The sequence below is a fragment of the Microcaecilia unicolor genome, chromosome 14 (assembly GCF_901765095.1).
Source record: "Microcaecilia unicolor chromosome 14, aMicUni1.1, whole genome shotgun sequence".
Taxonomy (NCBI): Eukaryota; Metazoa; Chordata; class Amphibia; order Gymnophiona; family Siphonopidae; genus Microcaecilia; species Microcaecilia unicolor.
In genome coordinates, this window is record NC_044044.1 from 23,059,171 (window position 1) to 23,086,909 (window position 27,739).

Genomic DNA, 27,739 nt, shown 5'->3' on the forward strand with positions numbered 1-27,739 from the left:
TGGTGCTGAAAATTAGCAGGTAGATACTCGAAACCTGTGCACTAACACAGTATTCTATAAAGGCATCAGGGCACCCAAATTCTGTAATAGAATATAGATTAAATTGATATTCGGGCACCAAATTTAGATTAATTTACTACTAGACTCCTGTTTATACAATATGTTACAAAATATCTTTATTGAAAAAATGTGTCTTTAACAAACAGCACCTATGCTTGCTAAAACCCTCAATGCTCACATTCATACACCAATCACGCTCAATACCTGTCAAAATTGTACATCGATCCCACTACCTTAAAATGTACATAAACATTTGCTTTTCACAATTGTTATAATATGATATTCTTTTATATTGTTGTTATACATTCAATGACCCCCCGCAGTGATGTGTCACAGTCCGGTGTGCAGCTGGATAAATTGGAGCAAATGAGACGGTGGTTCCTCCTGATGAAGTGAGCAAAATGCGGTCCAGCATTGGGGAACCGACATACGCATGAGGAACAACTAATGATGAATAGAGGAATTATGCCTCTCACCCAGTACCTGTAATTGGGGTTTGAAGGCATTACATTCGCAAAGGTGATATTATAGCAGTGATAATAACTAAGCGGACTGAAGGTCAAATCAGTGCAGCTTAGTCTGCACAAAGCACCCGAGTGGAAAGCCGGAACAAGAGACTAAAACGGAAAATGGAATGTATTCAAAGAGAAAATTCAGTGGAGCAGAAGACTTCACCAACTGTCCTCCGAGCTAGTGAAAACTATCATCTCCCACTTTCTGCAGAAATCAAACATATTTATAGAGGCTTTACAGGAAATATTAACCTTCCTTTCAAAATTTGCCTCACTGTTTTCAAGCTATAATGAAGGCATTCCAATTTCAAAATTCAATCAGTTTTTTTTTAATTTTGAGCAGATATACAAGATCAAGATAAAGAAATCCTTCTTCATGTGGCATTTTTAGGATACTTTTTTCCCTATTAAATGACCCCTCATGTTCAGGTCAGGTCTGAGCAAAATAATGTAGCACTTTGGGGTGAAAATACAGCCCAGCAGTCCAGTACTGGAAGCCAGGATGGCAAATATCTCCACAGCCACCATGTATTTGCCTTTGGTGCTCAGGTATGATGGGATGAAGGACACCCAAACACTGCAGAACACCAGCATGCTGAAAGTGATAAACTGAGCCTCATTAAAACTATCTGGAGCCTTCCTTACTAGGAAAGCCACAGTGAAGCTTAGAAGAGCCAAAAAACCCATGTACCCAATCACACCATAAAATGCAATAGTGGACCCATCATTGCACTGTAGAATCATCTTCCCAGTTACAGACTGTGTGTCATATTCAGGGAATGGAGGAGAGATGATCAGCCATAGAGTGCATATGACAATTTCACCAGAGATGCAGAGAAGGACTAGATAGCTGGAGACTCTTGTCCCAACCCACTTTCTTAACTTGCTGCTGGGCTTGTTGGCTCTGAAGGCAATGACAACTGTGACAGTTTTTGCCAGCACAGAAGAAACAGCAATGGTAAATATCATCCCAAAAGCAGATTGCCTGAGAAGACAGGTCAATGTCCCAGGCTGACCGATGAATACCAAGGTGCAGAGGAAAGACAACATGAGGGAGATGAGGAGGATGTAGCTGAGATTCCTGTTATTGGCTTTCACCACAGCTGTGTTCCGATATTTAATAAATATTCCCAACACTAGGGCAGTGATAATGAATAAGAGAATAGAAATAGAAGACAAAGCTGCACCCAAGGGATCATCATATGACAGGAACTCAATGACTCTCGGTAGACACTCATCCTTCTTCTTACTGGGCCACTGATCTTCTGGACACTTCATGCAGTTCTCAGCGTCTATGGAACATAAGGATTCAGTTCTAAACACTTTATTACCAACAAATCTGAGTTTTTAAGAAGAAGGAAACAATAACTGACAGGCTATCCAGCTAATAATCGAAAGTGAAAAACACCCATATTTCGACCCAAATCGGGAGATGGGCGTTTTTCTCACCAAAATGCCCAAATCGGTATAATCGAAAGCCGATTTTGAGTGTCTTCAACTGCACTCTGTCGCGGGAACAAATAAAGTTGATGGGGGCGTGTTGGAGGCGTGGTGAAGCTGGGACTGGGGCGTGGTTATCGGCCAAGGAGAGATGGGCGCTCGGCCGATAATGGAAAAAAGAAAGGCATTTTTAGTGAGAATTTAGGTCACTTTTTTTTGGACCCTTTATTTTCATGAACAAGACCAAAAAAAGTGCCCTAAATGACCAGATGACCACCAGAGGGAATCGGGGATGACCACCCCTGACTCCCCCAGTGGTCACTAACCCCCCCCCCCCCCGGCAAAAAACAACCAACCTTAAAACCTTTTTTTCCCAGCCTGTATGCCAGCCTCAAATGCCATACCCAACTCCATCACAGCAGTATGCAGGTCCCTGGAGCAGTTGTTAGTGGGTGAAGTGCACTTCAGCCAGGTGGACCCAGGCCCATCCCCCCCATCTGTTACACTTGTGCTGGTAGATGGGAGCGCTCCAAAGCGCCCCCTAAACCCACTGTACCCACATCTAGGTGCTCCCTTCAGCCATAAGTGCTATTGTAATGGTGTAGAGTTGTGGGCAGTGGGTTTTGGGAGGGATTTGGGGGGCTCAGAATACAAGGGAAGGGAGCTATGGACTTGGGAGGTATTGTACTTTTTTGTTTTGGTTACAAGTGCCCCCTAGGGTGCCTGGTTGGTGTCCTGGCATGTGAGGGGGACCAGTGCACTACGAATCCTGGCCCCTCCCATGACCCAATGCCTTGGATTTGTTTGTTTCTGAGCTGGGCGTCTAGTTTCCATTATCGCTGAAAAACGATACCGCCCAGCTCAAATCTGCACAAATCCTAGGCATTTGCCGGCACAAACCGTATTATCGAAAAAAAAGATGGACGTCCATCTTTTTCAAATATACGGTCTCTTCCGCCCCTTCACATACCTGTTCTCGGAGATAGACGCCCATGGAAATGGGCGTTAGTATTTGATTATGCCCCTCCTCATGTACCATTCCCTTAATTCTATAAAATATTGCATACAAATAAATGTTTGAATGCAAATTTGCTTCAGTTGTTACAGAATAAGGGCATTTATGCATATAAATTAATAATTAGCTCACAACTGACGTTAATGGTAAATAATAGGCTATTTTTGGTGATAGTTGGGGCTAATTTGCAGTTATGCTTGTAACTCGTCTTCAGTCAGTATTCTATAAATTGCACAGACAAATCTAGTGCATACATTTGCAAGGGAGCATTGATATGGGAGGTGTGTATGAGGATCAGGTGAGAGAACACTAGCATTTATGCACCCATGTGGAAAGGCACAGGGACAGGTTAATGGGAGGTTGTAACTTATTGGACATTGAAGAGGAGAAGAAAGTTTCTGGATATGAAATAAATGGGTTATCCTATATACTCAGCCAGTGAGGGCTCTACCGTTACTCCAACTGAGGAGGGGGCCTCAGATGGCATGTTTCACAGAGATGCATCTTGCAACTGCCACCAGCCACCCCCATCCATCGGCTGTGGTTTGGCTTCTTCATCATCCTTCCTCACCCCCCTTCCCCTAGTCTACATTCTTCTTTGGTTTTCCAAAAGTTGTCATCAGCAACGATTCCCATACACTGCTCTGCTACTGGCACTGGGTTCTTCTCTATATCATAGCCTTCCTCTCTGATGTAACTTCCTGTTTCCTCAGAGGCAGGCTTCAATACAGAAAAGAAGTCAGTGCTGGCGATTCGGCATTGTACAGGAATCGCTGCCACCACTGCCTTTTGGAAAACCAAAGGGGAAGGCATACTTGGGGAAGAGGGGAGATGCCAGACCATGGACGGCGGTGGGTGGAAGGTCTTTGGGAGAGAGAGAGAGTATGAAGGGAGAAATATTAGATTCGGTGGGGGGGGGGGGGGGGGGGCGTCAGGCATTAGGAGGGCCAGTGGCACCATCTCATTGCTTACCTCAGGTGGTAGTTTGACTTGGGTCATGCCTGTGCTCACCGCCCCTATGCTCAGCTGTACAAAGTCAAGACTAAAATGCATAAAATTAGCTGGGTGATTTTTTTTTAATAGTCTGCATGTATGGGTCCTAAAGTGACTGTTGAAAACTGGTTAAATGGAAGGACGCAGAGGGTAGTGGTAAATTGAGTTTGCTCTGAAGGAAAGAATGTTATCAGTGGTGTACCGCAGGAATCAGTCCTTGGGTCAACTCTTTTTCTCATATTTGTGAGCGATATTGCGGATGGACTGTCTGGTAAGGTTTGTCTTTTTGTGGATGACACCAATCTCTGTAATAGGTTGGACACCCCAGAGGGTGTGAATAGTGTAAGGAAGGATCTAGCGAAGCTTGAACAATGATCCAATAATTAAAAAGTAAGATTTAATTGTAAACATTGCACGGTACATTATAGGGGGTTAAGTTCTGTTTATGAAAGCTATGTGGTCGTAGCTAGGAAGATCCCTTTATTGCATAAACTTGAATCATTAAATATGATATAGGATGCAGGAAGTATTCAGCATCTTGCTATGTCTTTGTTTCCAGTACTGATAGATGTGTATCTGATTTACATTAACTATAGGTATTTCATACATACATATATAAACCACGGTGATGAATTTTGTCTACCTGTGGTATTAGAATACTCCCCTTCAGAGCAGGGGACACAGTCAAAGCAGCAGACCGGCTTCTCACGATCAATAACTTTCCTGTATCCATGTGTACAGCTCTCAGTGCACACAGAGCGTAGGACCTGAGGAGAGGAAGAAATACAGAAATAGAGTCATATTGCTCAATCAGCAGTTGCCTCTCTCTATAAGAGAGATTGTCTGCTACATCTGCTTCCATTACTTCTGATGTACTAATGACAACATGGTAAATTTCCCCAGTAAATAGAGCATTTCTGAGCTATCATGAGAACTAATTTAAAGACAGATTTTATACTGGGAAGGTTTTCAACAAAGGGCTGTGATATTTATTCTATAATTACAAAAATATGTGATTGCAATCTTAGCCAAGTCCTTTTCTTCCTCTGCTCTGTTTCCACATTATTAACCCTTCTATAAACAGAATAGATAGTTTCAGGCCTGGTTTGAGGGAGTTTTCCATGTGATGGCTGTTTGGTTCACAAAGAGTTGCTTGTCCTTTGGAGCTGAGGGCTTGAAACTTCCGACATGGATCCATGCGGTTGGCAAATTAGGGAAATGAAAATACTGTATGATATCATAATGAGTTGGAGCATGTCCTTTCTCATCAAAGAAGATCTCATGTCCATCTGGGGCTTTAAAATGGACCTCTTTAAGGTACTGGTTGAGCTAGAAAGAAAATGCATAGTTAGAATATTGTTTTTCTTGTTTGCTTAAGTATAAATCCTTTATATTTTGTCAAAAACATGTGAGATTTAGACTTGTACCTATTGCAACCGTATGTTTCCTACATTATTTCTTTCAAATCAAGGCAGATTTTTAACACCATCTAATATAATAATTTGCTCCTGTCAGCGTCCTTAACCATCTCCTGACATCACTCTCCTGCAGTAGAAGCCTGCTTGCCTGACGTCTGGAGATGTTACTATTCGAAGCAGGGAGGCGGGAAGTGCGCTAAGAAAAGAAAAGGGAGCCGGTTTAGCTCTCAGCAGTTTCTCCACACGCAACGCGGTAGCCACTTTATGTCTCGTTCGCCACTGAGCCCTTCCTGCACACAGAATGCGGGAGCTACTTCAGCCCTTCCTTCACAGGCTACGCAGGAGTCGCTTTACTACTACTACTACTGCTTGACATTTCTATAGCGCTACTGGGGTTACGCAGCACTGTACAATTTAACAAAAAGGGGCAGTCCCTGCTCAAAGGAGCTTACAATCTAAAGGACGAAATGACAAGTTGGGGTAGTCTAGATTTCTTGAATAGTGGTTAGGTGCCAAAGTCGACATTGAAGAGCTGGGCTTTGAGCAGGGATTTGAAGATGGGCAGGGAGGGGGCCTGGGCTCAGGGAGTTTGTTCCAAGCATGGGGTGAGGCGAGGCAGAAAGGGCGGAGCCTGGAATTGGCGGTGGTGGAGAATTGCCTAGTGATGTGCACAGATTATAGAATACTATCAGGTGTGCCTGCTTAGGCGGGACCTCTCACTCCTGCTTTCAAATCTCAGAAATCTCGCCTCAATTTCGGCACGCCAAAAATGGTTTACGTTAGTATTCTATAATAGATTTATAGAACAGTTCTTAAGCATTGCTTTTTATGGTGTCAAGATTTTGCAGCAGTTTATAGGGGAGGAGGGGGAGTTGTTTCTTGATTTTGTTGTTTTTAAGTATCACACAGGTTCAGATCAATAGTTTGAGGATCGGAGTATCCTGTGTTAGTTGGATGTATTGAACAGATCCATTCCCCTCTGCTGGCCTACAGAAGAAATAATACAAATGTTTTTAAAATCTAACTTTACTTATCATGTGTGCTGAAGCATCCCGCAATAATTTGGTCATGTGTATGCCCAACCCAATCACTAAAAAATGATTTATTTTTTAGTGTTCCGCGGGTCTTGGGGTGGAGAAAGGGCATATTTTGCCCTTATCAGTTAGTTTCGTTACATTGCCACGTGCTAACCAATTAGATCAAGCTTAGCATAATGGCCACGCACTAATGGGAAAATTAACACACGGACATTAGTTTCACTTCTTACCACAGTTTGAAGCTAATTAAAAGTAGACATACAATATAACGAATGCTAGTGTCAATATTCTGAAGGATCGTACGTTCTCTGACAAGAGGTCTCCTCACCCCCTTCCCTTTGTTTGGCCTTCCAAGGGATTCTACACTTGGTCTCTCAGCTGTCTGCCTCTTTCCCCTGCCTCCTTGAAAAGGCAGCTCTTACCCTTCCCTATATATAACGTTTTCCTATCATTGGACTCGCATCATCTCTTCAATGTAATGGCAAAAACCCTCACATTTTTAAGGGGCCTTTTACTAAAGCTTAGCATTTGCTAAGAAACCTGTTCTATACCTATGAGCTTCTTAGCATTTAGCACATGCTATTTCCGTGCTAAGCTTTATTAAAAGGGCCCCTACATTTTCTAATGGTGCCCTGATGCACTATGACTTCTCACGTACAAGAAGAGATATATTTCTTTGCCACCCTATTTGATCAACAAACTACTCCCTCTGTGACAGACCCAATCACCTCCCTAGGTAGAAGTGACTGTGGGAGTCCAGTTATAGGGGACCTATTACTAAGCTGCGTTATCACCTACGCATGCCAATTCTGAGTTACTGCCTGGCTACCGCATGGCTCTTGCGGTAATTTCATTTTTGGTGCACATCCGCTATATGCCTCTTAAAATTATTTTTTATTTTCTGGCATGTCAGATATGCGCGCCAAGTGACGTTTGATGCATGTAGGCCATTACCGCACGGTAAACGGGTGAGATTTTACTGCTAGGTCAATTGCTGGTGGTAGGGTCTCAGACCCAAAATGTACGCACAGCAATTTTCATTTTACTGCATATCCATTTTCGGCAAAAATTTTAAAAAAGCATTTTTTTCAAGTGCTTTGAAAAATGATTCTGTGCGTGCCCAGTACACACATCTACACTACTGCAGGCCATTTTTCAGCGCACCTCAGTAAAAGGACCTCATGGTCGTTATTTTTGGCTGCCTACTTAAGGGTCTCCAGCTGTTATTATCAGACTTATCTAAGGATGCACAGGTGTAGAATGCAAATATCTATCTATCTATCTATCTATCTATCTATCTATCTATCTATCTATCTATCTATCTATCATGAGAAAAAGATAGATGCATTTGTCCTGTATACCTTTGCACACCTATATATATATTTGTCATGTATATCTGTGCATTCTACGGAAAGGAATACTGGATGAAACTGAAAGATGCCAAGAGAGAGATACGTCTGGCGAAAGCACAAGCGGAAGAACAAATGTCTAGAAAGGTAAGGAGTGGTGACAAAAATTTCTTCAGGTATATTAGTGAAAGGAGAAAGACTAAAAAGGGAATTGTGAGACTGAAAGATGCTGCGAACCGCTATGTAGATATTGATGAAGAAAAATCAAATTTGTTATACAGATACTTTTGTACTGTTTTCACAGAAGAAAATCCTGGAGAAGGACCACGATTGACTGGCAAACGTACATAAGAGAATGTAGTGGATATAGCATGTTTACGCAAGACAGTGTGTATGAACAACTTAAAAATCTAAAGATGGACAAAGCCATGGGACCAGACAGGATCCACCCCAGGATATTGAGAGAGCTTAGAGAGGTTCTGGTTTAATAAATCCTTGGAGACTGGAGAGTTTTCGTGGGAGTGGAGAACAGTGGATGTGATCCCTCTTCAGAAAAGTGGTGATAGGGTAAAAGCTGGAAACTACAGGCGGGTAAGCCTCACTTCAGTTATTGGAAAAGTAATGGAAGCGATGCTGAAGGAAAGGATAGTGAATTTTCTGGAAGCCAATAAGTTGCAAGATCCGAGACAACATGGTTTTACCAAATGTAAGTCATGCCAAAGGAATCTCACTGAATTCTTTGACTGGGTGACTGGAGAATTGAATCATGGACGTGCTACAGACGTAATCTACTTAGATTTCAGCAAAGCTTTTGACACGGTTCCCCACAGGAGGCTCTTGAATAAACTAGACAGGCTGAAGGTAGGACCCAAAGTGGTGAACTGGATTAGGAACTGGTTGACGGACAGACGGCAGAGGGTGGTGGTAAATGGAATTTGATCGGATGAGGGAAAGGTAAGCAGTGGAGTGCCTCAGGGATCAGTGCTGGGGCCGATTCTGTTCAATATATTTGTGAGTGACATTGCCGAAGGGTCAGATGGTAAAATTTGCCTTTTTGCAGACAATACTAAGATTTGTAACAGAGTGGACACCTGGGAGGGAGTGGAAAACATGAAAAAGGATCTGCAGAGGCTAGAAGAAAGGTCTAAGGTTTGGCAATTAAAATTCAATGTGAAGAAATGCAAAGTGATGCACTTAGGGAGTAGAAATCCAAGGGAGACATATGTATTAGGTGGTGAGAGTCTGATGTATACAGATGGGGAGAGGGATCTTGGGGTGATAGTATCTAAGGATCTGAAGGCGATGAAACAGTGTGACAAGGTGGTGGCTGTAGCTCGAAGGTTGCTAGGCTGTATAGAGAGAGGTGTGACGAGCAGAAGAAAGGAGGTGTTGATGCCCCTGTATAAGTCATTGGTGAGGCCCCACCTGGAGTATTGTGTTCAGTTTTGGAGACCGTATCTTGCTAAGGATGTAAAAAAAATTGAAGTGGTGCAAAGAAAAGGTACAAAAAAGGTATGGGATTTGAGTTACAAAACATATGAGGAGAGACTTGCTGACCTGAACATGTATACCCTGGAGGAAAGGAGAAACAGGGGTGATATGATATAGACGTTCAAATATTTGAAAGGTATTAATCCACAAACGAACCTTTTCCGGAGATGGGAAGGTAAAACGAGAGGACATGAAATGAGATTGAAGGGGGGCAGACTCAAGAAAAATGTCAGGAAGTATTTTTTCACAGAGAGAGTGGTGGATGCTTGGAATGCCCTCCCGCGGAAGGTGGTGGCGATGAAAACGGTAATGGAATTCAAAAGTACATAGGATAAACATAAAGGAATCCTGTTCAGAAGGAATGGATCCTCAGAATCTTAGCTTAGATTGGGTGGCAGAGCTGGTGGGGGGCTAGTGGTTGGGAGGCAGGGCTAATGCTGGGCAGACTTCTACGGCCTATGCCCTGAAAATGGCAGATACAAATCAAAGTCGAGTATAAACATAAAGTAGCACATATGAGTTTATCTTGTTGGGCAGACTGGATGGACCATACAGGTGTTTCTCTGTCGTCATCTACTATGTTACTATTTTTGTTTTAGGGCAAAGTCATCAATATTGCACACTGTTTTGCAGTATTAGGAGCTATGTCAAAATAGTGAACACTGATTTAAAATAGTCTAAACTACCATGGAGAAATAATGCACATTATTGTGATAAAAAAATCATTAAAAGACTTGGGGAATTTTAATATTTTAGATCTCATTTCAGAACTAATATATTGTATATACTCTGAAGATAAACTGAGATAACATTTGTCCCCTAAAAAAATGGTGGGGGAAATGTTAACTCAGCCAAACTGAAATATTTAATTGCAATTTTCCATATGAATATTATATATTGCTTTATATTATGTACATCAATAATCTACAATATTTAGGCTAAAATTCTAAACATGGAGCCAAAAAACTGACACTGTGCTTAAACTCCTTTCTATAAACGGTTCTCAGATTTGGGCAACTTTTATAGAAAAGTGCTTAGTACCAGGATCTCTGCTGATTTTGGGCAGAAAAATTTACACCTAGTGAAACCAAGTATAATTCCTCAAGCCTAAATTAGGTGCGGATCTCTGTTATTCTATATTACGGCATGCAGATTTGGAGGAACACCCCTAAATCACCCATACTTTTCCAATGGCTAATCCTGGCACCTACAGATGCACGTGCAACTTTAAATTAATGCCAATTAGCACCAATAATTGTTTACTAACAGCTTATTATCAGTTCTAATTGTCTCATTTTGTATGTGGAAATCAAGTGTGCACCCAAATTTACTTGTACTATTTTGGGCACCATATGCAGAATCAGGGAGTGAGCATAAATGCATTTTTTTGTAATGAAAAAAAACCCATTACACTAGCTAGGTAAGTTAAACCGGCTGATTTTACCTGCCACGGCTTAAATTCCATTTTAAGACTAGTTCCACGTTCAGACTTGGCCGTGAACATGTTGTGTAAAGCATGAGCCATGGCATAGATCATGTTATAAAGACTGTAAGTGAGCTCGGAATTATCCATGTCAAATAGTGAAGCATCAGTGATAGACATTGTGCAGTTTTCTTTGTCATTGAGAAAGTCACAATCAAATGCAGGTCTCAAAAGTAAGAAAGATTGGTCCAAGAATTTAGAGGAGTTGGTATTTTGGAGGTAATCTTTAAAACCTGGAATATCTCCTTTTGGGATAGTAAGCCTTAGGGAGCCATTCATTGCACTACATATCAAAGGTGTGACGGAAAGAGCCTTGCTCTTAATAGAAGAGGTCTCCATAGAGAAGATAACCAGTTTTGTGTCAATCTTTTGATAGGAGATGAAGCAGAATGTTTCTATTGTGATTATCTTGGTAGTGTGAATAATAATAACATTGGCCTTTGATTTGTAGATCTTGTTCGAAATCTGTTCAAATCTTTTCTCTAGTTCTTCACGAGAGGTAATCATAATATCTGGAATTGATTCCAAAAACTCTACACAGTCCCCACTCCTGATAATCTCCCTCTTCAGTTCTTCACAGTACGCTATTTCATTCTCATCAGTTGAGGTGAGAATTCCAACCCAACTCCATCCAAAGAGTCTGAGAAGTGGAGTCAAACCATGGAAATGAGAATAATCACTTGGAAAACTGTGATAAAAGTATGGGAACTCATCATGTTCATTCAGTGATGTTTCTGTGAATCCATAGCTGATCTAGGATGGAAAAGGTCAAAGGATTTCATCTTTTCAGATTTTAACAATTATTTGAGAGAGATTTTGGGGATCATTTTCAAAAGAGAAAAACATCCAAAAAGCATCATAATTTACCATTTGGATGTATTTTGCAGATGTTAACCTGCTGTCGTTAAAATCACAAGAGGTCATATTGGGGGCATTTCATGGTGGGATTACGGTGTGCCTGACACTTGGATGTTTTTCAGCCATAATGAAATGGAACAAAAATGTCCAGGATTAAAACCAAGATGTTTTGGTCTAGACAAATTACCAGATGACCACTGGAGAGAATCAGGCATGACCCCTAGAACCCCCCTCCCATTGGTCACTGACCCCTCCAACCCCACAAAAATATGAATAAAAATATGACTTACCAGCCTCAATAACAGCCTACGATTTTAATGGCAGGTCTATTAGAGCATGCAGCATGCAGGTCCCTTGAGTAGTACAGTGGTCAGTGCAGTGCACAATGGGAGACCCAAACTCACCAAAACCCTACTGTACCTATATATAGGTGCCCCCTTCACCCATAAGGACTTTTAAAGTGGTGTACAGTGGCTGACAGTGTGTTTTGGGTGGGTCTTGGAGGCTCAGAGGACAAGATAAGGGAGCAAAGGTGAGATGTGTACCTTGGAGTATTTTTATGAAGTGCCGTCTAGGGTGCTCCATTGCTCTCATGGGATGTCTGGGGGACCGGTCTACTGCAAATGGCTACTCCTACATCCCACTAGCATGAATATCTATGTTTCACAATTTTGGTTTTCGAAAATGGACCAAAAAATAAAATGTCCAAAGCACAAAACCTTCTTCAAAACGGTATTAAAAAAAGATGGACTTTTTATTTTTCTAAAATGACCTCTTTTCCTATTCGAATTTTGGATATTTTGTGTAAAACTTCCAAAATCGGACTTAGATGTCACATTGAAAATGCCCCTACATAAATACATAAGAGTAGCCATAAGGGTCAGACTATTGGTCTATTTAGTCCAGTATCCTGTTTTCAAAACAGTGGCCAAGCCAGGTCACAAGTACCTGGCAGAAACCCAAATTGTGGCAACAATCCAAAGAATAGCAAGATTCTACTTAGGAGTTGGTAAGAGTTCTAGCAGGAGCCCTCAAAGCTAGACAACACAAATCAATTTCTGACACTCTTTTTAAACATGATTTGGTATTGAGGGCTAGTTTCCTGTTATATAATCACTGGTAGTCTTATACATTCTTCTACTTTTGCAGACTATGTAGAGTCCGAGTCATCTAAGAATGTAATTTCAAAACTGCACCATTGATTGCGGACACCTACATTAAAGACTTGAATTGTGTTTCCTAGTCTATTACCTGGTCATCCATCTTAATTCCACTAAAAACATGACCAGACCTCACACCCCTTGCCAGATACATGCTTTTTTTGAGTTTTAGATGACTATATCCCAACTTTTGAAAATTAATTAGCAAGATAATTCTTTTGTCTTTCTCTTTGCAAGTGGACTCTTGGAAGCTCAAAAGTAATAAATAGAAGAAATGACAATGTATGTAAAAAGTGGAGTTGTAACTTTTGAATGGAAATTCTCAGAGGGGAATTTTCAATATGAAATCCAAGTCCAATTGTAGACGTTTTATTTATAATGTCTAAAATGTTCAATCCGAACATAGCAATTTTCAAACTGGAAAAACGTCTATTTTTGTTGTTGCAATTTCCAGGCATTTTTGTGCTCAGTATGTATTTCTGTAGGTAACATTTTCAAAAACAAAATGTTCTTGGGAAAAACACACAAAAAGAAACCACAGGGATGGCTGTGTGGCCACACAGACATCACAGCAGAGCAGAGGGGCAGCCTAGTGGTCAGTGCAGTGAACTTCACATAAAGGGACTCAAAGTAATAATCCCACCTTAACACGTTTAATTTGTATTGTGAGCCCTCTGGTCTATAGATGTATCTAAAGGTACAGCTGGTATCTTGTGGGTTTTGGAAGGCTTATAATTTCCACCACAACTGTGCTAGTTAATGTGGCATATGGACCTGGGTCCCTTTCTCTACAGTCCACTCTTGGGACCAACTTTCAGCTCTAATAGGAATGACCATAATATCCGATGCTGTCAGAGTCTAATATCTACTGTTAAATCTTTTTTTTTTTTTGGGGGGGGGAGGGGGGTTCAGTGACCAATGGGGAATTAAGAAGGCTGGAGGAGTAGTATATTGGTTAGTACAGTGGTCTAAGAACCTGGGGAACTGGGTTCAATTCCCACTACAGCTCCTTGTGACTCTGGAAAAGTTTCTTTATTTAAAAACTTGTATTCCATGCAATCCAAACGTTCTTTGCGGATAACAATACATACATTCATAATATCAAACTAACAACATACAATGATACAAACACAGACCTCATACATATTATTCATATAAATTATGCATTAACAAATTTTAGCATATTCAGTACCTTGAGTACATAATTTCTGTTCTCTTATCTCACTTTATCTCACCATATGCCTTACATCCTGAATTTTTCTTATTCTCATTGGTAAATTTTTCCACATTGAGGGACCTGCTGCTTAAAAAAATGGATTATTTAAATTCATTCAGTCTCACTAAATGGTGTGATGGTACATCAAGTGTGAACTGATAAGCAGATCTTAAAGGTCTCAGGGTTTGATATTCATGTAACTTTATAGCCAACACTTTTGAGACCTGAGCCGTTACCATCTTGAAGACTAAGCATAAAATCTTAAACTTGATACAAAACTCTACAGGGAGCTAAAAATATTTTTTTTAGCACTGGTGATACATGTTCATATCAATTGTAACCAGCTGACTCTTGTAATAGAATTTTGTGAAATCTGTAGGGCCAAAAAGGTAAAACAAGTATATAAAGTCAATATAACAAATGCCCCTCCACACAATTTTCGGTTTCAAGCCTTAATCCTTCCACTACTCCCAACACACTTCCAACATTTTCCCTTTGTGCAGCTCTAGAGACAGTGGTCAAGACAAGTCTACACGAACATATATCACAAGAAATTGACTCAACTATTAATCCCGTCTTTGGCTGCCTTAATTCACTTTCAGGCTTATTTATGAAAGAGAATGACGCCCATCTTCTGACACAAATCGGAAGATGGGCGTCCTTCTCACAGGTTTGTCCAAATAGGTATAATGGAAAGCTGATTTTGGTATCCTCAACTGCTTTCCATCGTGGAACCAAAGTTCCCGGGGGCGTGTCAGAGGCGTAGTAAGGTGGGACTTGGGCGTGCCTAACACAAGGGTGTCCTTGACCCATAATGGAAAAAAAGGGCGTCCCTGACTAACACTTGGATGACTTTACCTGGTCCTTTTTTCTCATGATCAAGCTACAAAAATATGCTTGAACTGACTAGATGACCACCAAGGGAATCGGGGATGACCTCCCCTTACTTCCCCCATGGTCACTAACCCCCTCCCACCCTAAAAAAAAAATTAAAAAAATATTTTTTGCCATCCTCTATGCCAGTCTCAAATATTATACCGAGCTCCATGACAGCAGTACGCAGGTCCCTGGAGCAGTTTTAGTGGATGCAGTGCACTTCAGGTAGGCAGACCCAGGCCCATCCCCCCCTACCTGTTACACTTGTGGTGGTAAATATTAGCTCTTCAAAACCCACCAGAGACCCACTGTACCCACATCTAGGAACCCCCTTCACCCATAAGGGCTATAGTAGTGGTGTATTGGGGAGTGGGCTTTTTTTTTTGGGGGGGGGGGTTGGGGATAAGCACACAAGGTAAGGGAGCTATGTACCTGGAAGCTTTTTCTGAAGTTCACTGCAGTGCCCACTAGTGCCCGGTTGGTGTCCTGGCATGTGAGGGGTACCAGTGCACTATGAATGCTGGTTCCTCCCACGACCAAAGGGCTTGCATTTGGTCGGTTCTGAGATGGGCGTCCTTAGTTTCCATTATCCCTTAAAATTAGAAATGACCAATTCTAAGGATGACCATCTCTAGGGATGGCCTAAATGTTAAGATTTGGGCGTCTCCTACAGTATTAACGAAAATGAAAGATGGACACCCATCTTGTTTTGATAATATGGGTATCCCCGCCCCTTCACTGGGACATCCTACGAGGACGTCCTCAGGTAAACTTGAGCGCCCCTTTCATGCCCCTCTTTGGGACCTATAAGTGTTACAACAACAGATGATAAGCAGAGATACAAGTATTGTACATTTCTCTGTGTTATAAGAGATGTTTGAAGTAAACTTAATAAGAAAAATTCATTATAGCTGTATTACAACTATATATTGGAAATTACTAGTCTACACACTGGAAACAAATTTAGGTTATTCCTGCCAGTTCTTGGAAATCATTTTGACTTATGGAAGGCATACTTTTAAGTAAGGTATTATCTGTGAACCCTGTTCAGAGATTCATGAGTATTTGAAAAATAAGTGGTGAATTAATACAATGATTGTATTATGCCAGTAAGTTATCAAACCAAGGAACCACCATCAATAATGCAAACCAATAAAAGATGGGTGAGGGAAAAGAGAAACTATCACAGCAAAATATGAGCGATTATAAATTGAGACTGATTGTTTCCGTACCTGTGGGTATCTATAGATCCCGGTGAGTCTGGCAATTGCATGTGATGCCAATGAAGGGAGTCTTCCAATGAAACCTGCAACGTGGCTCTTCGGATAACATGTATAACCAGGCACTATTTCATCTTTTCCTGATAAAATTTTCAGAACACCACACAGTGAAAACCAAGCATCAGAGCAGAAGTCAAGGATATGGAAATCCAGGGTAATATTGGGTAAGATTTCTTCATTTCCATTGATCTCCGCAATGGCAAACTGAAAGGTTAAGAAATGCGGAATGTGTTCGACGGTTCCATATCTGTGAGCAAGTAAACAATCTTTAGATGCATAAACTATATATAAGTGATACAACTGTAGTATTGCATCATACCTTATACTATGAGTTTACCTTTTTGAGAGAATGGATGGACCATATATGTCTTTATCTGCCATTATCTACTATGCTACCAAGCAACTTTATACTAATTCTGACACTGAATCTTAGCTAAACCCTGGAAGGCCTTATGTATGGAACTGAGATTCTCCAAAGATCTGCTGAAACATTAATTCTGAAGTGCTTAAACACTGGATATTTTTTTTATTATAACTCATATGCAAGCATACATTCAATCCTTACGTGCAGTAATGCTTTTTATTTCCATGAAGGACTATAATCTAGTCTCTGTTTTACCACTCACTGATCCACCGCCTTCAGTATGATATCAGGTTCAGGCAGTTATGGGACTTGGTGGTTAGAAGCAGGGCTGCATCTCATGAAAGCGTAAAGTCAAAATCAGCCCGAGGGTTCCAGTATGATTGAAAGAGCGTGGAGCAATGTCTAGCAGAATGATCTGATTATGAAATATAGAGAGGGCAATAATTTACAATGACTTGAGAGATCAGGTATGAAACATGGGGTAGAGATATTTAGGAATCAATTTTATAAAGTCATTTTTCAGTAGTTGGGCAACATCTGTGCATGAATGGAATGATGTAATGTGCTGACAGGAGTAAAGGAAAGTGTACTGACATGCTGGCTTGTCCCTTTCTGGTAGATGAATACACAAGTGGAATTTTGGAAGAGTGTAGTCAGAGTTTTCAAGATTTTTAAAAATGCTATGTGTATGTTTAAAACATTCTAGGGACAGACATTTGCTCCAGCACTCAACACGGGTGAGATTTCTGCCTCATGAGAGCCTGATAAACCTTTAGCTGCTTTGGAGACAGATTTTCATTCAGGCTTCTTTAGCAAGGTAAATACATACTTAAAAGGGTAAATGGCTCACAATTATCCTTTCTATGCAGTTCTTCTGGCTTTCATTAAGAAAAGAACATGAATTAGCTGTCAAAGCAATGTGATTAATGGATTTGTGCTATAACAATTTAAATAGTGGCTATTTAATTTTCATTAAGTTCTTATGATATCTTATTTCTTGCTTTAATTGTGTTTGGCTGTTTGATATATTGCTATTATTAATTACTAATCAATGATTCACAAATAGAGAAGTTAAATAGTTTATCAAGCCTCGAGGATGTATTTCTGAGGCAGCTCCCACCTTGCAAAATTATCTCCCAGCAGATGCTGTCTTCTCATAGAATTATATGATTTCGATAAGTACATATGGTTTATCTTTGCATGAATCCTAAAAGTGGGGGAGTGGGCTTCATGCTAAAATATACTTTGACTCCTGATTTAAAGAGGCTATTGGGAGACCACGGTCACTACCACCAGTTGCATTTTCTACATTGCCTCTAAATGGTCAAGGCCATGAAGTTGGTAATTTCATAGGCAGAAGTCAGACCCTGCTCTGTTGAATAGTTTTCAACAAGAAGTTACAGAAAACGTTAGAAGATATGCTTATTTATAAAAGATTAAAATGCTGTTCTTTAAAGCAGCTTTTAATGAAGAGAACAGTTAACATAGGTCTGTTGAATATTGTTGATCCGATGACTCTATAGGAGTCTACTTTGTGAAGTGTGTATTGTCTAGGTAGATAAGTGTGTGCTGTCATGTATAATTGTGAAAGTTTGTACTTTGTTTCGGATGACTCAATCATTGGTTTAGAAATCTCTACAAAAAAGTTAAATGAATACTTACAGTTCGCAGGATTCGGTTGTATTGATATTTGTAAAGCTTAAGTGTTTGTTCAATATAGGGTTAGTGGTTGAAATTATTCCACCCAAGATCAGATCACCTTTCTTTCTATTGTCCGTATTATAACTTGGCAACATGAAATTTTGTGGGCATCGGCTAACTACTGCATAAGCCATCATCAAGACCTCACTCAATCCTAGAAATAAGGGACATAATATCATTCTCTCTATAAAACGTCTTCTGTACCGGCTCTAGTTTTACCTGTATCACAGTTTTGTCATAGCTTTGCCTTGACACACGGTTATCCTATAGTGAGGGCAGAAGGAATACAGAGCTTTGCCTTAAAATACTGTGCTCTTCTGCTGTCTCCCTTGACTCCAGGGATTTGTTGCTTGATCCGAACGGACATCTATTTCTGGAAACTGCTATTAGTGTTTTGTCCTTGATCCGTGCTGCACTTTAATTGCAGGCCACATAGAAATAATAGAAATAACTATGATGATACTTAGATTCTTCTCTCCTGTGGACTGGTTTAAGATAGACTGCTGTAATTTTCTATTTTAGCAAATTCAATAGAGGGAAACATCAACTTCTAAACATCTTTTCTCTCCTTCTCCCCTCCCTCATTTACAGTCAGTCACATCTGACACTTATACTTTTACAAATAGCTCCATTTCTCAGTAACAATTTAATCATTTATTTTTTTCATATTTATGTGCAGGGTTTCACACGTAACATTTTTTATTTGAATGTGGGCATAAATCCTTGCACTTAGTTTACTGAGGTAATGCCCACTAATAACTAGGCTGTAAATGTCACTCAGTGCTGAGCGAGCTTTGTAAAATTAGTATTTGGAGCCCGATTCTATATATGGGGCCTAAAATTAACGCGCATTAGGCAATTACACTTAATTATTTTCTAATTTATTTGCAGTACTTAGAATACGCTTTGGCTTAGTTCATGACACTAAATCAAGAAGCGTAGAAATCCCTGCACATAGATTTATGCTCACTGGCCCATATTTTATAAGAACGCGCTTAGATTTTTTAACACCCATGAAACACCCATTTCCACAACCCCTAAGCACGCCTCTTTTTGCCCAAATTAGTGCTCATTTTTGCTTGTTAAGAGCTGTTAGCAATACTTAACAACTTGTTAAAACAATTACTCTAAGTGCCTAGTTATAGATTTATGCACAGAATCACGTATAACTTTAGTTATCCCCATACCTAACGTTGGGTGCCATTTACTGAATCTGCCCCAAAATGTGTAAGTTGGAAGGTGCAAGTATAGGTAGTGTTGCCATACAAAGGGATGGGGCTGCTGAGCGGAGCTACACCCTGGGGCTGAATATTTATTTCAAATACACTGAGAGTGAAGTAAAGTAGCATCAATGGTGGTATAAAGAGATGTATAGGCTAATGATTTATATGAGTAATCAGTGCATACATAATTACTAACATATATATTAATACTAATATATAATAATACATACTAATTCCACATACATTATAGAGACAATTTTATAAAGGGCATTAAAAATTAGGAGGCCAATGTTCATTCCCCAGTAGGCATGCTGGTTTAGTCCCATGGTTGGCACATAGCCTGGATATACAGGGGTAATTTTTCCAAGGTGACATTTTTCCTGTGATCCAGAGCCCTTTTTACTGGAGCGCATAAATAACCAGACAAACTCTTACTGTATGGTCATGTGGTGAGGAGGCCGTACCGCCAGCCATTGTGTTGGCGACAAGGGCCTCCATGGTAATCTGGTGGTAACCAGGCAGCATGCGGCGATGATTGGTTACCGCCGAGTTACCACCATGCAAGCAATTTCCAGGGTTTTTCTTTTTCCCCCGGAAATGGTGCATGCTTGGGGTTGAACTACCACCAGTGGCAGCTCTGGGCCAACGGTAGTCCCGATTTAGAAATCGGTAGGCCCATGTTACCCATGCTCTGTAGAAGAGCCCCTCAATGCTTGGCCATTTCTGGTGACTGGCAGAATTTGTCTGCTCAACTTAGCTGGCAAAGTGCTGAATATTTGTGGCTTGCTGGCTATATCGTGTTATACAGCTGATTACGTGCTGTGCGCTAAACGGGTATATTAGTGTTTAGCTGGTTTAATGCTATAACCTTCAAGAGCCGTTGCTATCCAGTTAGATAGTGCTGAAACTTAGCAGGTAGATACTCAAAACCTGTGCACTAAGACAGTATTCTATAAAGGCATCTGAGCACCCAAATTCTGTAATAGAATATAGATTAAATTGACATTTGGGCACCAGATTTAGATGTCAAAATGTAGGTGTCAAACTTCACCCACACGTACTCCAAGTAAAAGGTAGTTGTAAATTTTGATACCTAGATGTTGTCACATAGACAAACAACATACCACATTCTATAAATTGTACCTGTGTGTCACCCACCCATGTCCCACCCATACCCCACCCATGCCCCTTACATGCCCCTCTCTTACCTCATTCATGCCCCTCCCTTACCTCATTCATGCCCCTCCTATGCTCCACCTACATCCCATCACATGTCTCTTTCATGCCCCACCCATAACCCACACATGCCCCACATATAACCCACTCATTCCCCTCTTATACCCCAGCCATGCCCCTCCTATGACCCACCTACAACCCATACAAGCCCCTTTAATGCCCCTTCTATAACCCACCCATTCCCCTCTCACACCCCACACATTCCTTTCCTATGCTCCATCTAGAACCCATCCATGTCCTTCTCATGTCCTAGTTATAACCCAACTATGTCCCTCCACGACCCATCCATGCCTCTCCCATGCCACTTCTATACCCCTCCCACACCCCTCACATGCCCCACCCATAGACACATCCCCTTTGAGTTGCATGCTAAAGATCGTAGGCACTATAGATTACCTACTAAATGAACTATTGTTTACTCCCATTTTAGCAGCTAAGGTAAGGCATGCAATTGGTACATAACTTGTAGAATAAGAGTGTTTACAAGTTTTTAAAATACTAGCTTAAGCACACAAATGTGTACACCTATATGTATATATGTCCATATGCTGCAGTTTAAAGTTAAATAGAAAAAAAGAGACTTCTTTCTTTCTCTTCTGTGTCAGGAGAGCCCTTCCTGTGATGTCTGTAGGGTGGTTGTGGATACAGAGGGGAGAGAGTGGTAGCTGACAGGCACTGTTCCTACTATGCAGTGCAGCAGTTTCTCTACCTACAGTTCTACCAGAGGCTTGGTGACCCCAGCATAGCATCTCCTATCTTCCCCCAAAACACCACTACAAGTGATGATGAAGTTTTTATGGGAGATGGGAGGATCCAACACACATCTCCTACCTCTCACAGAAAGAACAAGGTTTCAGCAGCCCCAACTTAGTATCACCCAATCCCACAAAAACATCATGATCAGCTCATGAAGCAGAGTCAAGGCTGCATTGACAGAAACATATCAGATTAATTCCTGAGGGTGCCTGAGTCCAGGAGCAGAAGCTGCGGCAGTGGTAGATGAAGGAGAAATGTGTACTGCCCAAGGAGCCAGTGAAGGTGCTAAACAGTTTCCCTTGCATGTGCCTTCTACCTTCTCCTTGCAGCTTCTGCACCTGATTGTGGCTTCCTGTCCCACAGCAAGACACAAAAGTTTGCAAAACTTATTCATCTGTACTGCCCTAAGGTTTGGCCATTGGTGTTCACAGCTGCTAGGGAACTACCATCTGGTATCATATCTGTGTATCATTTCTAAGATAGCTGAGAGATTAGCTTTTTACATAGGAAAGCCATACTGGGTCAGAGTAATGGTCTATCTAGCCCAGTATCCTGTTTCCAAAAGTGGCCAATCCATGTCACAAGTACCTGGCAGAAACCCAAATCGTGGTGTTACGTCTGTGCTCACCTTGCCCTCTGGTGGCCAGAACCGGTGGCTGCTGTGGACCGTCACCCATTCCAGATTTCAGCCCAGTCCGGTCCGGATTTTCCGGGCTGCCAGACTTGCTTGCTTGGATTGAACTTACACAGCACCCATAGTTTCCTGGTGATTGTTGCAGCTTGAGCTCCAGGTGCTGCTGGGCTTATTAGCCATTCTGAAACCTGGCTGCTTTGCCTTTGCATTGCGTCTAAGGACCTGGTATGTTGATGCTTGTTGCACTTCAGCCTGAGTTTGTTTCCTTGCTCTTGTTCTTGCCTGAAGTCTTGCCTGTTCTAGTTAGTCTATGTTTAGTTTAAGGTATTGCTTGTTTACTGTATTGCTTGTTTCCCAGTCTTGTGTCTTGTTTGTATGTCTTTGTCTAGTTCTGGGTTTATCTGTGTTTGTTCCCTGCTTCAGTGGCTGCTTGCAGCTTTCAGTTCAGACTCCTGTCTAGCTGTGTTTGTTCCCTGTTTCAGTGACTGTTCGCTGTGTTCAGACCTATCCTTTAGCCTATCCTTTCCCTGCCTTGCTGTCCCTGTGCTGCCTAGCTGTTAGCCAGTCCTGCCCTGTCCAGTAAGTCCTGCCGGCCACCTGAAGCCTTGAGCTCAACTCTTGGTGGAAAGTGGCCAGGTGCAGGTGAAGCCTAACTGTTTGTCAGAGATCTGCCCTGTCTCTAGCGTGGGTTGGTTTTGCCTGCCACTGCCGCTCCTCGGCAGTGGCCCAAGGGCTCACAAACCCAGTTTCCAGCTTTGAAAACGTGACACGTGGCAACATTCCATGTAGAACCCCAAAGAATAGCAAGATTCTGGAATCCTAAAGAGTTACAGGATTCCATGCAGAATCTGAGTAACAACATTCCATGTAGAACCCCAAAGAGTAGCAAGATTCTGGAATCCTAAAGAATAAGATGTTTCCATGCAGAATCTCAGAGTAGCAACATTCCATAGTACAAATCCTAGGGCAAGCAGTTGCTTCCCATGTCTGTCTCAATAGCTTTTGCACCGTGTCAGCCAGCTTTCTGCACTTCATCCTTGTCAAACTGGTTTTAGAACACATCATAGTACTGAGTCCACTATGGCAGCTCTCCTAGGTGAACTACACTCTTCTTTGGATGCAGGTCTCATCACCCTCCAGCTCTCTTTGGACCTGTCCTCAGCATTTGATTTGTCTAACATGCTCTCTTACTCTGAAGACTGAAGGCCCTAGGTCTTGTGGGCACAGCGTCGTCTTGGTTTTCTTCCTATCTTGTTGATCACCTACTACCTCATCTGATGCAATTCCTCTTCAGTGTGGCATGCTGCAGGGTTTGGTCTTGTGTTAATTTCTTTTGTAATATATTTCTCAACTGCTTGGCCACACTAATTTAGGACTTTAATATAAAATTGCTTTATTATTTATGCAGATGACTTACTACTCACTTTTCTGGCAGACCTATGTTTTACTGTGTAAAGTGTTATGTAAGATGTAAATTTGACCCCTGGCTGTCTTTCCCACTATCACGCTCACTGAATGGCAATTGAGATACAAGAGTCATTAGTTGCCACCAATCTATATACAGATCAGTTTATAACTTTTGAGTTTGAAATCCTTTGAACATTTTTCACTTGTTTCCACTGATATTTTGCTATGTTCCAATAATACGTTACAAACAACGTATCAGTTTTTGACACACATTAATTTGGTAATTAATGCGTTATAAAACTTTATGAATTCTATAAGAGACAAAGAAATATTACAATGAGTTGTCTTTATTTTTTATTAGTATTTATTTATTTTAATAGAATAATAAAAATATTAAAATTGTAAGATTCTGATAAATATTTTATAGTTTATCTGCCCAGGAACTAGATCCCTGGTTGTTCAGGAAAGTGAATGATTGGATCTTGTGTTGATATTCCTCAGTGTGATAATTCCTCAGACACAGATTGCAAATGCTCTGATGTAGCTCACTTCTGCACTAGCTCATCATTAGGTAAAAAGCATCATATGAAGTGAGGCTCCAGGAGATAAGCCTGAATTTTTATTTCAAAGAGAGGTTTTTTGGGCGGTGGGTAGGTGGGTTGGATGGTTGTGAGGTTGTTGGGCATATTTAGAAGTGAGATCAGAGAACTTCCAGGTGGACTCACATGTTTACAAGACTGAATAAGTAAGAAAACAGATGGAAAATTTTAAGGCTGACGTGCCCAGAATTTTACCGCTAGCATCTATCTCCATAATAGAACTAAATATTCAGGCACTGAAAGAGTAATAATGGTGCAATGATATTTAATACATACAGAGCCATTTTGTAACTGAAAGCCCACCTTTACAGAGTCTTTTGCATGCAAATTTGCAAAATTCTAGCACGGGAAAGAGCCAGTAGGGTACCTAAATGCTATTCTGTAAGAGAGTGCATAAGTGGAATAATGCAAGATTGCACAGGTGGGACATTGACATGTCTCCTACTTATGCATGTAGGAGGTAATTCTATAACATTTTATAACAAGACACTAGGACTAACACACTACTTATATGCATTAATGCTGAGAAAATTAACACTAATATAAGTGTATTAGACACTATTGTTTAATCTGTTGTGTAAGTGGCATCATGCATAAGTGCAAAGGGGCATTGAAAAGGTTGGAGTATGGACAGTCTATTTATTGTGGGGTAAACTACAAACAAACACCTGGATCCTATGTATATCATGTCAGGTTTTCCGTGTCAAAATCAAAGCTCATTCCATAACTATGAGCATAACGTATTTGGTTAATAAGCTAATCGGTGTTGATTATTAGATGTTAACAAATTATCATTACTAATTGGCATTAATTATAATGTATGCATGCAACTTGCTAAGCGTATTCTGGAAAGTGGTACATGTCAATTCTAATGCATGCAACCAAAAATGGGGCATAGCCATGGGCATGGAATAGGCTCTTCACGGGAGCTCCAGAAATTTATGCGTAGGGTTATAGAATATACCGACTTGGTACCTAACTTAGAAACCAATATTTACACCAAGTTTTCCTTGATGTAAATGAATGAATGAATGAATGAGTTAAATGCTGGCATATTCTGTAAACCAGATTAGGTGTATTGAATAAACCACGCCTAAATCTAGGTCAATGGATACTGTTGATCCAAACAAGTTGCCGATTACAATATATATATGGTCACTCTCCCACTCTTAAACCCTATAATTTATAGCTTGAGAAGCAAAGAGTTAAAAGTGGCCCTGAATAAAGCCATCATGAAGATGCACTAAAGACCTTTGCATCTTGCCCTGACCATGACAGCTGGGGCTCTAGAGTACTGTGGTGTTTATTCCTTATCCTCTCTGGTCAGTTCTAGCCACACATTAATTTGTAACTTAATGGGTTAATAAAACGTTATTTTTTTATTTATGATTTTAAAATTTACATCCATGTTATACATGTAAAGGATATTAGGAGTGTTATACAGGATTACTCCAGGACATTAACAAAGATTCTTCTTACATTGACCACCATAATTGGACAAGATACTAGGAAAATACTTAAAGGAATTTTCCATCTTACATTAAATTGAGAGGAAAAAGCACATAAACCAACTAGCTGAAATTACCAGCATATTATTCTGTGTAGAGATTCAGGTAAAACTAGCACCACCACCCTCCTGTTTGGAAATTACTAATTTCTGTATTTTCTCAGGGTCAAGAAATACATAGTTAACAGAAGTACATAAGTAATGCCACAATGGGAAAAGACCAAGGGTCCATCGAGCCCAGCATCCTATCCACAGTAGCGGCCAATCCAGGCCAAGGGCACCTGGCGAGCTTCCCAAACGTACAAACATTCTATACATGTTATTCCCGGAATTGTGGATTTTTCCCAAGTCCATTTAGTAGTGGTTTATGGACTTGTCCTTTAGGAAACCGTCTAACCCCTTTTTAAACTCTACCAAGCTAATCGCCTTCACCACGTTCTCCAGCAACGAATTCCAGAGTTTAATTTCGCGTTCAGTGAAGAAACCTTTTCTCCGATTTGTTTTAAATTTACTACACTGTAGTTTCATTGCATGCCCCCTAGCCCTATTATTTTTGGAAAGCGTGAACAGACGCTTCACATCTCCCTCTTCCACTCCACTCATTATTTTATATACCTCTATCATGTCTCCCCTCAGCCGTCTCTTCTCCAAGCTGAAAAGCCCTAGCTTCCTTAGTCTTTCTTCATAGGAAGTCTTCCCATCCCCGCTATCATTTTAGTCGCCCTTCGCTGCACCTTTTCCAATTCCACTATATCCTTTTTGAGATGCGGTGACCATCCTTGCAAAACATCCTTGCAAAACATCTGCAAGGATACTTTAATACATAAGTTCCACCTAATGCGAGTATTCTTGGTTTTAATACCATGAATTCTCACCTTCTTTTCTGTGTTTCTTTATTCAAAACAGGAAATATTTGTATCTTGGCTCCTAAGAACTGTGAATTCATAAGTCTAAAATATAAACGAAAAATATTATTCCTATCTGGTTCCAATGCAAATGTCACTAGGAGAGTTGTACGTTGAGTTATCACCTCCAAAGAACTTTCCAGTAATTCCGTGAGATTAAGTCCAGGTTGAGAACCTTGGGAGTAAGTTCTGATTCCAGTAGTATATTGAGCCCTGACAGTTAGTGGATAACCCTCCGTCGGAACTCCCAAAATTTCACCAAAATATTTCTTTAACGTATCTATTGCAGGAATCAATGGTGACTTAGGATAATTAAGAAATCTTAAATTATGTCTCCTTCCTTGGTTATCAAGAAATTCTAGCTTCCTGGCCAGAATTTCCCTGTCTTTAACCATTATTCCTGTTAAGTTCTGCAATTTTGTTTGTCTCATCTCCTAACATTTCAGTTTTTCTTTCATTTTCTTGTATTCTTCCAGATAGGGAATTTTGTTCTTGTTTTAAATCTAAAAGTTCAGTTTTAATAGAATTTGTTACCTGGCTGAGGGTTGTGTTAATACCCTGAATAGCATCCCACAGCGTCTCCATCATTATAACAGCTGGTTTTAAAAACTCTCAACTTCTCTTAGAAGCTGCCTCCAGATCCAGGGGAGATACAGAGCTATCAGCCCTTGTATTACCAGATTTAATCGATTCTGGGGTCGAGGTAGTGGCAGGGCCTCCTCCAGCCGCTCGATAATTCACCACTTCGGAAGATATCTCTTGCGGCATCTCTGCCAATAGCAAGCTGCTTCCAGGTTGAGGGGGAGCTGTAGTTTAAGGCGGGCTTAATGAAGCCGTCTCTATGCTTCGGTCCATCTGACCAGCATCGGTTCCCATCAGCATTGGCGTTTGCGCTTTCAGCGCCTGGACTCTAAAATGTTCCAGCGTCTTTTGCTGGGAAGCCGGTTTCGCAAGGTCGGAGGAGGTTAAAGCCCTGGTCTTTCCCTTCCTTTTCCCCATGGTTCAACAGGGGAAGAGTGCTGTTTCTCAGGTATGTCAGCTGGATATCAGGAGCTCACAAGCACACGTCTTCTCTTGGCGCCATCTTGTCCGTTCTCTTGGCACCAAGAGAGGACGTGCGCTGTTGAAAAAAGAAACATTTAACTATACAAGAGTCAGAGAGACATTATAATTTTGTATTCTTTATTTTTATTAGTATTTATGGGCACCCCAACATATT

The 27,739-nt window shown here is 40.8% G+C and overlaps 1 protein-coding gene across 1 annotated transcript; it reads right to left on the reverse strand.

The window, feature by feature from the left end:
• Positions 1-959: 959 nt before the first annotated feature.
• On the reverse strand, positions 960-27,519 carry LOC115457052 (vomeronasal type-2 receptor 26-like). The gene is made up of 7 exons (XM_030186476.1): positions 27,381-27,519; positions 18,215-18,407; positions 16,141-16,435; positions 10,760-11,551; positions 5,122-5,349; positions 4,664-4,787; positions 960-1,864 (listed from the first exon to the last, which is right to left on the reverse strand). Exons 1-7 carry the CDS (start codon positions 27,517-27,519, stop codon positions 960-962), a joined length of 2,676 nt encoding a protein of 891 aa, XP_030042336.1.
• Positions 27,520-27,739: the final 220 nt, after the last annotated feature.

What these genes read in the sequence shown, in the direction of transcription:
- LOC115457052 (XM_030186476.1), bottom strand. Translation starts at nt 27,519, where the DNA reads ATGGGGAAAAGGAAGGGAAAGACCAGGGCTTTAACCTCCTCCGACCTT. An exon ending in GGATCTATAGATACCCACAG is followed by an intron (nt 11,552 to 16,140) that starts GTACGGAAACAA and finishes TTTCCATCCTAG; the next exon opens with ATCAGCTATGGATTCACAGA. An exon ending in TGGAATTTAAGCCGTGGCAG is followed by an intron (nt 5,350 to 10,759) that starts GTAAAATCAGCC and finishes TTTTCTTTCTAG; the next exon opens with CTCAACCAGTACCTTAAAGA.